The sequence below is a fragment of the Haemaphysalis longicornis genome, unplaced genomic scaffold (assembly GCF_048455015.1).
Source record: "Haemaphysalis longicornis isolate Haplotype H1 unplaced genomic scaffold, Haemaphysalis longicornis Haplotype H1 scaffold_6, whole genome shotgun sequence".
In the NCBI taxonomy this organism is placed as follows: Eukaryota; Metazoa; Arthropoda; class Arachnida; order Ixodida; family Ixodidae; genus Haemaphysalis; species Haemaphysalis longicornis.
The window spans coordinates 165,054,229-165,066,802 of NW_027526407.1; the positions used below are offsets into that span (position 1 = coordinate 165,054,229).

General features: G+C 43.7%; 1 protein-coding gene across 6 annotated transcripts in view; it reads right to left on the reverse strand.

The window, feature by feature from the left end:
• The window catches only part of Ryr (Ryanodine receptor), a 405,814-nt gene that overhangs the window by 88,917 nt on the left and 304,323 nt on the right, over window positions 1–12,574 (reverse strand). For all 6 annotated transcript variants that reach the window (XM_077672818.1, XM_077672817.1, XM_077672813.1 and 3 more), the window contains exons 76-81: window positions 12,095–12,231; window positions 11,405–11,540; window positions 10,248–10,301; window positions 5,241–5,356; window positions 3,134–3,312; window positions 1,422–1,492 (exon numbers count right to left, since the gene is read on the reverse strand). In XM_077672818.1, coding sequence (XP_077528944.1) covers window positions 1,422–1,492; window positions 3,134–3,312; window positions 5,241–5,356; window positions 10,248–10,301; window positions 11,405–11,540; window positions 12,095–12,231 — 693 coding nt within the window. The remainder of the gene's footprint in view (window positions 1–1,421; window positions 1,493–3,133; window positions 3,313–5,240; window positions 5,357–10,247; window positions 10,302–11,404; window positions 11,541–12,094; window positions 12,232–12,574) is intronic.

Here is a 12,574-nt window from a genome sequence, read left to right on the forward strand (position 1 = left end):
AGGAGAGCTCCCCAACGGAAGTGGCGGCTCTCCGTGGAAGAAAACAATGCACCCATTAGCCTTGCGCTTTTTACCGGTTTATGTTGGAGTGTACTCTGGTTATGACTTCGTTGTTCTCAAGGTGGCAACCTGGAACACAGCAAAGCAGTGGCGCCATCCCACCATCGCATGATGTCCATACCAGCGTTGCTAGATTATTGGCAAATATGGCGATGCGATTGAGTTCGTCCCCCGCTCCCGTTTTTCAATTACTTGCGGCGGCACCCGTATTTGACATAATCAAGGATTCTGGGTTGCACTTTCCAAATTGAAATCAGAAGCGGGGATGTTTCCGTGATAACCCCACTTTACAAATAGTTTCTGTTCATATTTAGTTATCAGTGCTGTATTGATTCCTGCAAAGAACTACAGATAGAACGTCACGAAATCAGCAGTTATGACTTCAAGGCTTCGCACAAAAGGAGCAGCACCAAAGTGACCAAAGTGATGCCTCGGAGTCAGGTCAAGTAGTGTTTCTTTCTGCATACGCTGTGGATAGGTATTACTCCAATAAGCTTCCATAGGTCAGACAACATGCTTCAGAACTCGTTCAGTGTTTTAACTTGAAGTTACGCCTAATGCCTGCAAATGCGGAACATTCAACTATAGTTATTTTTCACGCAGCAGCCAAGCCTTTTTTCAAGTATTACCCATGTTAATCAAAGCAATGTGAGGGAAATCGCTTACAAAGTATTCAAATATATACCAGTATTTTCCACAGTGCAAGCCCGGCAATTTTCTGTACAGGCCCCCCGTGAAAATGGAAAGAAAATTTCTCGCACGAAATCGTGATTTCCGGCTTCATTTCTGACTAGATTATTAGATTCTTGCTGGAATCGACAGCTTCTAACTAGAAAAATTGTCAGTCTAGCTAGATACGATTATTTCCAGCTTGCGGGTTTTTTGCCTTCTAGCTGGATTGACAAATGCTGGAAGCAAATGTCAATCCAGCTAGAAATGAACTAAATACTGAATTTCTAGCTAGAAATTCTGCCATTTCTGGCTAGAATTGTGCAATTTCTAGCTGGAATATTTCTAGCCAGAAGAGATTTCTGGTTCAATATTCCCGCTAGAAAAAAACATATTTTCACCTGGGCCCATTATTATTAACTCAGAACTAGCGTTTGGCTGGAGTAATATGCTTAGGAAGTGTGCTTATGGAAACTTGGAAATGACTGTCACGAAGGTTGTAGTCGTAAAATTATATTGTATTTTCCTACACATGATTAGTATACGCCACCAATAATCAAGGTTATGTGTATCCACAAGCCCTATTTTCTTCACTGAAAAAAGCCCTGTGCACAGTTTATGCATCAAGCACGGTGCCAACCCTAATGCAAACATGATACGAAAGAAAAAAAAGAGTGTCTAAAGTCACAAACCTCTGAAGGTCCACATATTTGATGAGTAGTGGAAAGAACGCATATATGTCCCGAACCAGAAGAGTAAACTCCTGAAAGGACAAAAAAATGCAAATGTAACTTCTCTTTACTTTCCAAAGGACAAGAAAAAAGTTTGCGACGTTTGCCAGAGCCAATTCAAATCTCAGATGACATCGATGTGGACTGTTCTTGTCTCATTCAGTTACTTATTTTCAAAGAACATGCAATTCCCTCTATTGCCTGAGGAGTTTCTTGCTTAGCTTTGAATTTAACATAAAATTTATTAGCTGTCGTGTCCATGCTTTCAGATTATCAAAAACCATTTCTCGGTATTAGCAAGGGAGGTGCTGTTTATAATATGTAGCAAGTAATGTTGGCAGTGATTTTACATCGCAAATAGCTTATCAACGCCAGAAGATATGATGTGGACTTCTATTCGTCACTGAAGAACCGCCGCTTGCTCCTGTAGTTATTCACTGATAACAGGCCCTGGCAAAACATCACCATTGTTGTTTATAAAAGAGTAACTTGTGAGTTGTGCAAACAGGCTTGCGAATAGACTTCTAATAGTAAGAATAAAGAAAAAATCAATTTTCTACATTGAAACACACTCAATCAAACATCGATAGAAAATCAATTGCCCGTTTTTGAAGCAAACATATTAAAAATACTGTGTATATGCGATCCACGGTGTCCTCTTTAGTACGCAAAACAATAAAAAAAGACATTTTTTTCAGGCAGGACAATACCATTACTTTTTTACGTGCTCGTGATATTTATTTAGAAATTAATGCACAGACTTGCCCTAGTACAAACCATTTCTTTAGTTGTGTACCTTGAAATGATCTTTGTCAATGCTATTTCAAACTGTATCACATAGTCTTTCAAGAATAGAGTTCTCCAACTCCCGATCCGGATTTTGTGAAAGTAGAGACAATCACAAGATAGCACAAGACAATCCTCTAGATTGTCTTGTGCAAGTTTCGTGTTTACTTTTCTTCGATAATTTTAGCATGACCTAATGACAAAATAGAATGCGTGCCAAGAAGCAATCCTGACGGGTTTTGTTACGAAATAAATATTTATTAGCATACCGTTTTTAGTTATTCATTCAGTTACTTATTCCAAGACTATTCCAAGCGTTCTTCTGGCTGCCAAAGCAAGATTTCGTGCAAACGTTACCGGTAGTCGTACCCAACTCTAATGAGTCAAAATTGCGATAGCACTAAATGATAAAAGCACTGAATCCACTCCTACTCCGTTTATTTGCGCTTTTGACGTGGCAATGCGAATGCCGAGGCGCTTCATTAGTTCGCACTTCTTTTCCTTATGCTTTCTCTGAAGCACGCGGCGTGACGTTTCCCACTATATATGTTCGTTCATTAGAATGCAAAGCAGCCAGTTCATTTTATAAAATCTAATTTGACACGACTGTCTGGCACAGCACTTCTAGAAAAAGGAGCCGCCTAACGCCTTTCAATGCTCTTTGCGCCCATAGCACGCTGGCCATTTTTAGGGGTCTCATTATCACCCTAAACGAAAACCACTAGATTGTTCTTGCTGGCTATTTTAGGGGTCTCTCATTATTACTCTAATGAAAGCCACTAGGCTGTTTTTACTGGCCATTTTTAGGGGCCTCATTAATACCCTAAACGAAAACCACTAGATTGTTCTTGATCGCAAGCAGGTAAAACACAGTTAGGCAGACGCACCTCTTGAAGCTGGCCCTCCACCTGGGACGTGTCATCGGTGCTGGACTTGAGGTAGCTGCGCATGCACTCTTCATTGTGGAACACCGAGTCGGCGCACTGCCGGATCTTCTCCATCATGGGGAGGATGGGGTCTCGCAGGAGCTCCTCCGACGAATTGATCACGATCTGGCCCGCGTGCCCTGTCACCATGATTAGCGAAAGTGTGCAAGGACAGTTTTGAAATGCCCCTAAGCTTATTGGATCCGGGCACTACTCTAAAAAAAGGTAAATTGGCCAGGAAAATAGTGACACGCCAAGAACGTATGCAACAAAACTAGAACTGAAACACTTCTTTGCAGTTTCATCTAACTCGATCTTTAGTGGTGCAATATATGTTGAGATGCAAGGGTGCCGAAGGTACAATTGCAGCTGCACGTGTTTGTCCTTGCTTTTAGACTATTCATGAGTGTCATCAATTGTCTGCTAAATCCACAGACTACAAATTCATCCCAAAATTCGTTCGTGTACAGTGTCTTCTTTTCCTCTATGCGACACATGTTTTAACCTAAAAAGAAACAACGGACCATTCTGCGCGTGCAAGCATTGTGATCTCTGTGATGGCATAGTAAAAATTGTATGGCCCTCCGTCAGTCGTTTACTTACCTTTAAATTTGCAAAAATAGGCTGAAAGAAGTAGCTTCTCGAGAGGGCGTTGCGAAAAATGAATATATCTTTGTGTGAAAAATGACTCACGTGCAAGGTTTCAAATTGCGTACACGAAAACTGTTTCTGAGCCGCAATCAAAGGCTGAATTCCCCGAACTGTTCCCTAAAGATTTTCAAGCGACTGTGCACGTGAAAAGCAATGCAAAAACCCCTCTCCTGAATTTCCTGCCCTAAAAAAGCGTTAGCGCAGTGCTTCCTACTATTTTCAGGCAAAAATAGGCAACATTTTGAGCCATGTATTGTTCCATGTTTTAAAACTGCAGTGCGTTGATGTGTCCCTGGACAACTCCGTTTTACTCCCCTTTTACTCCCTTTTTTCATGATGTCTGAATTCCACAACCATCGATTAAGGACCCATTAAGACCGATTACAAGTTTGTTTTAATCGAAAGATTTCGTGTTTTATAGTGCCCCCAGCGCTTGTCCGGATGCAAACGATTCTTTGTTCACTGTTAAATTAATTTAAGTTAACTTAAAATTTAGATTTTCCTGCTAAATCCTGTGTTTTCGGGGTCTGCAATGACATCACAGGAACCGAACGCTCTGCAGCCAGGCGCACGGCCGGGCTAGAGCAGCGGCGTTCGCGCGTTTGTTTACGTTACTGAAACAAGATGGCGTCACCACACCATACAATGGAAAGCCGTTTTCAGCCTTTGGTTTGTTTTTGACCGTATTTAAACCTGGCTTGCTTTTGTTCTGGAGAACACATTCGTTTCGTGAAACATAGTGCTCGCTCGACAAATATGGTCACGTAAGACGCCGTTGCTTGCGTCAATCGGCCAGTGTCGTCTGAGACAACTCCAAACCACTGCAGTGCTGTGAGGCTAAACCAAGCATAGTGCGCGCAGTACCAACAGCAGTACGCATCAGTACTTCTATGTTTACATGTGCTTTCGTAACTTCCACTGTGTGTCCCCCCATTCTTATCGCTTAAAAAGAATGTGCCCTAAATTTAAGCACAAATAACTCGTTCTGCAAGCTTCTAAGCTCAGCATAATTTGCGTTTGCTTTTGCCGGCCTCCGCCAATCGCAGAGCAGGCTGGAATGACATCATATGTTCTGTGGCGGGAAATGAGCGAGTGGGTCGCAAAGCCATTTCTTTTTTTTTCTCGTTATATAGCTTATTTGAGCGAAGTTTACGTTAAAAGTGGTGTCAGTATATATGATTCTAACGAAGCTATCTTCTGAATGAACAAAACTTGTGTTTTGTCTTCATGGCTCCTTTAACTTATCTGCGTTTCATAGGGGGAGGGGTGACAAGGCAGCGTTAACAGATTAATTGTCCGACAGAGGATGGGTACTAGACATAATGAATGTACGGCTTGTAAGCGGGTACTAGAAAATGCTTTCCACCAAAAAGAAAAAGGATAGCCATCGGCGAGTTACTGCCATAGTAACACGTACCTGCAATTGTGATCATCCATGGTGAGCCTTCGGTGGCAACTGTTTTCCGCAAAAGATTCAGGATGTTTTTCAGAAGTCCTGTCAGGTGATCACTCGTGACCATAGTTACGTGGTTTCTGAAAATAGTGATGAGAACCACATCAAAAATTTTTCAAGAGAGGTCATTTGGGAATTCTTGGAAATTGCGTTACAATTGTAGCTGTTGCGCAAATTTCTTCTTGGTTTTCTTCCCTGGCCAATTACGCATAATGATATTTGACGTACTACGTCAGCTTATTGAAGCCTGTCAATATAGACTAAATACATCCCATATAAAATTTGCACGTTGTAGTCTAAATTTGGCAACGTATTTGGGCTTTTCTTGAGCCATGTTACCAAAGGTTCACATGAGCACACAAGTGTGTGTTCAATAGTTTCACTCAGCAAAGTCACACAAAGATCTCTCATATCTTCCATTATCCCTAGAAAATTCCAAACCAAAATGAGTGACCAGAAAAAATCCAGTTTTTCATCGCTAAGTGCGAATTATATTCTAGCAGTAACTATTACAAATTAAGCAGTCAAGTGCTTTCAAACGCGATTTAACGACAAACAAATAAAGTGCAATAACAAACAGAGAACGAGGCTATGATAGGGCAAGCGCTAACTTTCAGCAATTGGTTTATTGCAGAAACAACGCCTAGCAAGGCACACGGCAAGCAAGAGGAGAGAAGGAAAGGAAGAACATCAAACTCGAAAACGAAAGAACAAAAACAGTCACGTGCCGCCGATGACAAGACATCAGGCTCAAGTTTTGATAAAGCCCCAGACGGCCTGCTGCCGCATTCATGACCAGACCTTGCTAGCTCCGCCGCTTCCGCAATTTTTCTTTTATCAGAGCGGTGAAAATACAAAACAACCGTCAGTTCGTACAGAAAATAACACGGGTTTCCCGAGATACGTTTTTCAAGCGAAGCTTTCGTGTTTTCACTAATGTAGTCTGTAATGCAAAAACGCCAAAGTGAAACAAAAACACTTCCATGGCCGGAATCGAACCTGGATCCGTCTAGTTTTGAAGTCGGCGTCTATGCGATTACTCCATTTTGACATGGTCAAAGTGGTTTGCAAAACTTACAAGACAATCAAGGAGTCCGTGACGAGCAAGCTCTGCGTTCAACTGTCGTCCTCGTTTGACGGAGGCCGGGGTGCATAGTTTTTACAAGTGGCGGTTAGCTGGACGTCGGTGACAATGCTACTGACCTTCTCCTGGTGTTCTTTCAAACGAACGTTCAAGCCGGTCTTGCCGATATACTGCCTGCCTCATCACAGCGGAATTTCGTAGACAACACTTAGTCGCATTGTACGATGGCTTTTAACGCCATTTAACAAGCATAGAGAAACGACACTGAAAATTGTGCAGGCCCTACTTTGGAGCAATTGCGGTTCCAATACACACGGGTGGTTTATGCGAATGAGTCTTCTATTGTGGAAACCTACATGCGCAAACCAACCACAAATATATTTCCCACGCGGTTACTATCAACGTGCTTATTCACAATAAAAAAATCTAACCAGGTGCCCCTCGACCAGCCCAAATTAAATAAACAAAAGCATAACTATTTTATACAACAAAACTTCTGAGCCACCCAAGAGCGTCTCAATTAGCATTACGTTAATAAAATGTAGCGGAGATATAGCGTTTCCCGCTAGGTGATAGGCAACTGTTAGAGACTTTCAGGTGACCGATTGAAGGCAAGCTGCGAATACATCACCTATAGAAAAGGAGTAAACAATTCATGCAACCTCTCGCGTCTACATTTATTTGTTGAGAAACAATTTCTTTCAACCAAGCATAATATTTACAACAGCGGCAATACTTGCCAAGATGCGATTGCGTATAATTGATTAAAGATACGCGCTCCAGGATTTAAACACCAGCCGGTGTTCCATAGCAAGCACCACCCGACGGATGAGAAAACGGCGCCTAAAGCGATAGCCAACCAATTGTTTTGCTTTATGCTCCCTCTATCCCAAATGAAAGAGCATCACTCAAAACACCTTCAACTTTAACCGGAATGATTTTCCAAATAGGGCCCCAAACTGTACGTGAAAAGAAAAGGCACAGTGGAACCCCGATAATACGAATTCTAATGGACGGCGAAAAATCATCGTATGACCGGGGTGTCGTACGGCGGGGCTGCGGGTAGATTCCGGCCTAGAAGGCGGTCTCACGCAACAGGTGGGCTGAGATCCTATTTTAACTGCTATATTTACCGCCTTCTCGCGTTATTGGCGAACCTTTCGCTAAACTCCCAAATTTAAAAATCAACGCCAAGGTTGTGCCCCCTCCCCTTTATGACGTCCAGCTAGCCCACCAGCCAAGAGCCGCGCGCTATGCGATGTCAGGCCGACGTGGTCGAGAAAATTGAGAGTGGAAATTGCGAGTGTTAAATTGCGATGACAAAGCGAAAGGAATGATAGGACAAGGCCCAGATGAACAAAAAACAGCATTGCCGTACATGGCGGAGACATCCTTTAAACTGTCCCGTCCCATCGCTATTGGGTCATAGTGCTCAACACATAGCTTTTATCGTTTCCCACAAGACCCAGCAACGCGAAATATATAATTCAACCTTCGCGAGGAAACCGTCCCGCGGAGAAAATCATAGCGCGGCCTTGCTACAGTGACTTGCTGCAGCGGCCAGTGAGTGACCCAAAATAGCGGTACCGACGGGTATGTGTCTCCACCCATCGCCTCCTGTATTTTGCTCCACCCTTGCGGCGGACGCGCATGAGTTGAGGCAGTCTAGCAAAAAAAAAAGAGCGGAGTGACAACGCAGCTTTGAAAGACATTGATAAGCAGAGAGCAGAGATATAGGGAGAAAGAGCGTCGTGAAACGAAGAAACTTCGATCGAACGGGCGGGTAAAGCGGCTGTCCGGTCGTTGCCGTGGCGTTGCGTCGTATGTGTTTTCGTGTTCGTTGGCGGCTCAACGGGAGCTTCAAATTCACGCTTCACCTGCCACCTGAACTTCGACTTCTCGCTGTTGGCGCATTGGCGTACTGCTGACGCGCGGGGCTGTCGCAGGTTAACTCCCGCTCACGAGTACCCTCCTGCTTGCTTGCGTCTGTTCCGTATTTTTTTGTCCGCCTGCTGACCTTTGCACATCAAACAGCGTCACCCGGAGTTTAACGCTGAAAAAGGTCAGGACGAGGCGGCGAAGCGTTGTAAAATATGGGAAAAGCGCCTGTTTATTCGCGCCAGGGTCCGTCCTATGAAGGGGACCACGTGCACCCGAGAGTCATATCATCGGAGTTTTTAATGCATTGTTTCTATGGGGAGTTTGCCGGGACAGCGATGATTCGTCGTAAGAACCGGGTCGTCGTAAGTCCGGGGGACCTATCAGCGCGGTTCCACTGGATTTAAAACTTTGAACCCAGTGCAGCCTTCTCTGTTCGTTTATGGAGTTCCTGAATGACGCATTCAAATCAAAACATAACTGTTTGCATACACAGGGTATCGTCACATTTAGACAGTATACATGGCCTTACCTTTCAGATTTCTGTAAGAAAAGTACCAAACTGAAATTGTTTCTGCCAATCTATTTAAAAATTACTTACGCCTACGTCACAATAAAACACCGACTTTGATGTAAGCTAGAGAGCACAAGCTCCACAAAAAGCGGTTGACAGCTCCCGTAAAAAGCCACCCAATCGCAATCCACTCAATTAGTTACGTCTAAAAATACACATGCTCGCCTCTGCTGACAGTCATCTCGCTGTAAGCCGAATATCTAACTCCTTGGCAAACTTTACCCAGGTAAAACACAGCGAAGAACACGTTATACCGTCCTCAGTGGATTACGCCTCTTATCCAATCAATGTACAGTTTGTGAGGGTCGGGAAGCAGAAGCCTCCCTATTCGTCCCGCGGAAGTGCCTTCTGCAGGATCGTCCTTTGGGCATCTTGCCGCACGAGGAAATAATGCTCTCCCCATATCCAAACCATATGAGCCTCCCCTACTGAACAGCGATATTGTCTTACTGTGTGGTGGTAAGTTTACGATTTATACGACGCAAACCAAACTCGAGTCAACCGTATAGCATTTCACAGCGTTTGAAGGCAATATGAAGCAGTACGTGTCATTTGTAAAGAAGCCTACTTGCAGCTAGGGCAGCGTTGCTGCTCTTGTAAATGCCTTACTAAGTTCAATGAAATATTGTGTCCATTTCCCCACAAATACACGCAGGTGTGAGACGTTTCACCAGCGTTCCAAGTTCTTTGTAGAAGTGACGCCTTAGTCTGCCTCGTTTTGCGACACAAGAGATAATGTAAGCACTCTAGTGGCATAGGCGGACGTAATTGTGGTAAAAGTTGCTTGCTTTCTTATTGTGCATTTGTTTTTCAGTGTACTTGGCGCACTTTTATACTCTGTTTGATGTACAGAATAAATGTAATATTAATCTCATACATTCCTGTGGTCAATCATTTTTTCGTTTTGTGGATTTGTGTACAGTTGTGCCCACAGAGCGCAGACAAACTTGTCCCGTTTAGCGTTCTTATCAGCAGATTTTTAAAGTCTGGCCACTCAAAGTCTCACAAATGGAAGCAACTCGAAGTAGCCATCAAACACCAGCTGGTAGGAGGGATACTGACAGGGGCTCTGAAAATGCACCATAATATTGTTGATGCAAAACAGAAGCAGCGCTACGAACACCGGAGAAGGTATTCTCTGTGACGACACTTTGGTAATATGCTACAGAGCTTTGGCTTGAACTAGAGGCATGCAATATAAGGATGCTCAAAACCTTCTTAAAGAACAATTGATTCATCGGCCAGTTTCGAAATACGGTAATCTGCGCTGAGCTTTACTCACATCGTGTCCGCCCCCTGACATTTTCTAGTTCTTTGCCGCGCGCAACATTTCTCGCTCAGTGTTCATATAAACCCTTCTCTGAGTACCTCCTAATGGCCCTGTTCATGTCGACAAAAAGATCATTCATATTTTAAGTGAAAATGGACTTCTTACCCCGAGGTAGGGTTCACATTGTCCGGGCCTTGGCTCCACCAAAATGGAAGATAGCTGCGGATGAAACATAGAAGAAAAACACATAAAAAAGTGAAGAACAATGGACGCTGATGTGAAATACTTTGGAATGCTAGGTAACCGAACGGAACATCGGTCACTCTACTGTTCACTGGTTTTGTTTGTTTTTATGCTAGCATGCAAGAAATAGAAGGGACGCAATCTTATTTTTAATGATTGACCGCCATATGACGAGGCTGAAGCAAGAGGTTCAATGTAGACGCAAGGATTCTTACGGGAGTATTCATGGAATCGGCAATATTGAGGTAATCCTGGGCTAATGCAGCATGCTCACAGGCCTAGGTGAGCTAAGGCATGGAGAAGCAACAATCACTCTCAGAAGCGCGCAGTGGAGAATGGCTATGCTCACAGATAAAACAGGTGTAGTTTTAATAATGCGCCGAAGCATCGCGTTCAACGGCGCTTTCTTGTTTCTGCTTCATAAAACTGACTTCCCCAGGATACATTTCCCAATTTTCGACTATGTGATGGGACACAAAATACCTATCATAAAATAACAGTATCCGAAATTTATTTCTTTGCTCTTTCGGAGACCGCCGTTATATAGATTCGTTCGGACTGAAACTTTGGGATCCCCTATGCTCATTTGTGCCTTTAAAAATAAATGATATTGTTATTATGAACGCAGTCTGCGACAGAATGCATTCAGAAGAGAATTCATGGGATTGCATCAAATTGAACCTATACTTATATTAGGAGCCAAACACTTAAGAACATATAAAAGACCAGTCTGTAGCGTGTTCACGCGACAAAGCGTCTGAGTTTTGCTGCCCGTTTTCATGTTGTCACCGACCCAAACAAATAAATCTGCAGCGGAACTTCAGTATGTTTCTTGAAGTAGTTCCCGATGCATTCATGCAGTTCAAACAGCAGTAACGGCGGTTCTTGGATGACATGCCCCTGACTAAACGCATTACAACAAATTAGGTTTCGTTTTGCAATGCTTATATTGCCCACGCCTTCCGCAGCCCGTTTATTCTGTAGCATAGGCAAACGGTACGAGGACGTGAGTTCGTCACATCGTTTATGCAACCTGCAATAAAAACTTAACCTGTAATAAATAAAAAAGAAAAACCAACCTGCAAAGCATTGGGATCATGACTTCAATGATGAAGGGCTGCTCCAGGTATTTCCCGTTGGCTGTGACAAACTTCTCCACCTGCCCCATGAGGTCTTCCAGCGTTGGCATGCTGGACTCAAGTGTCGCCATGACAGCTGTGGGCACGAAAGCACGTAAGTTGGTCAGCGCGACTGTGTTTCAAGAGGCACTCACCCCGAAGCCCTATATGCACTGCCTGAAAAACCCTTACGCTCCAAAAATGTGAATAACTAAGCGCATGGTGGGGCACTCAGTCCTGAGAGTGTAGACAATCTTAGTTCCACATAAGAGCGCAGAAGAAAAAAAAGCTGAAATAAAAACACGCAGGTGTGAGCGGCAGGCACGAAGCACAAGAAACTGTGGGGAAAATGTATCTGGTTGTGCCGCTGGCCATCTTCTCAAGCAGCACCGGTACTGAAATGAAGTTTCTCTGTCCTTCGCCTCCCGTGCAGTTTTCGTATGGAAGTAGTACGTATATAACTAACCTTCTTTACGTACTTCAGAGTATATCTTCAATAACGCCGCCTCAATGCACTTGACATCACACCGTTGATTTATCCCAAGAACAAAAGAATAACAAATGAGCGAGTGAAGCAATGCTGTTGGCATTTGTAAGAACACATCTCTTCTGCCACGTCGCTATATGCTGAACTCCCCGCAAGGTACTGACCCTGGGCTTCCAGTGAGTGCTCCTGCGCTTTGCCGTGGATGCAGTAAGGGTTGTGCTTGTTGTGCGATGGCTCCAGAAACGCCACAGGGAAAGTGGCCGCGAAAGCGCCCAGACAGTTGCCATACGCTGGCCGATGGCTTTTTAAAAGGAATGAGCATAACAGGAGATTAAGACACAATCACGCAGTTTGCCGACCGAACTGATTCTTTGTGCGCCCTGACATTGCAGAAAGCTATTTTTCTGCACTCATCACTCACCGACAACCCATTAAACGTTTTTTAAATGCTAATGCTTATCATACTTTGCTTACAATTTTAAGACAGCACTGAGTGTACTTTAGGACCGTGAAGGCTGTGGTAATTGAGTAGGTGAATTGAGACCCCATTATCAAAACACTAATTTGCGTGACAACACTAGGTGCACCATCATAAATTGATTTTGTCAAGTGGTATACTCCCTGGTGCGCCCCGTACGTGATAT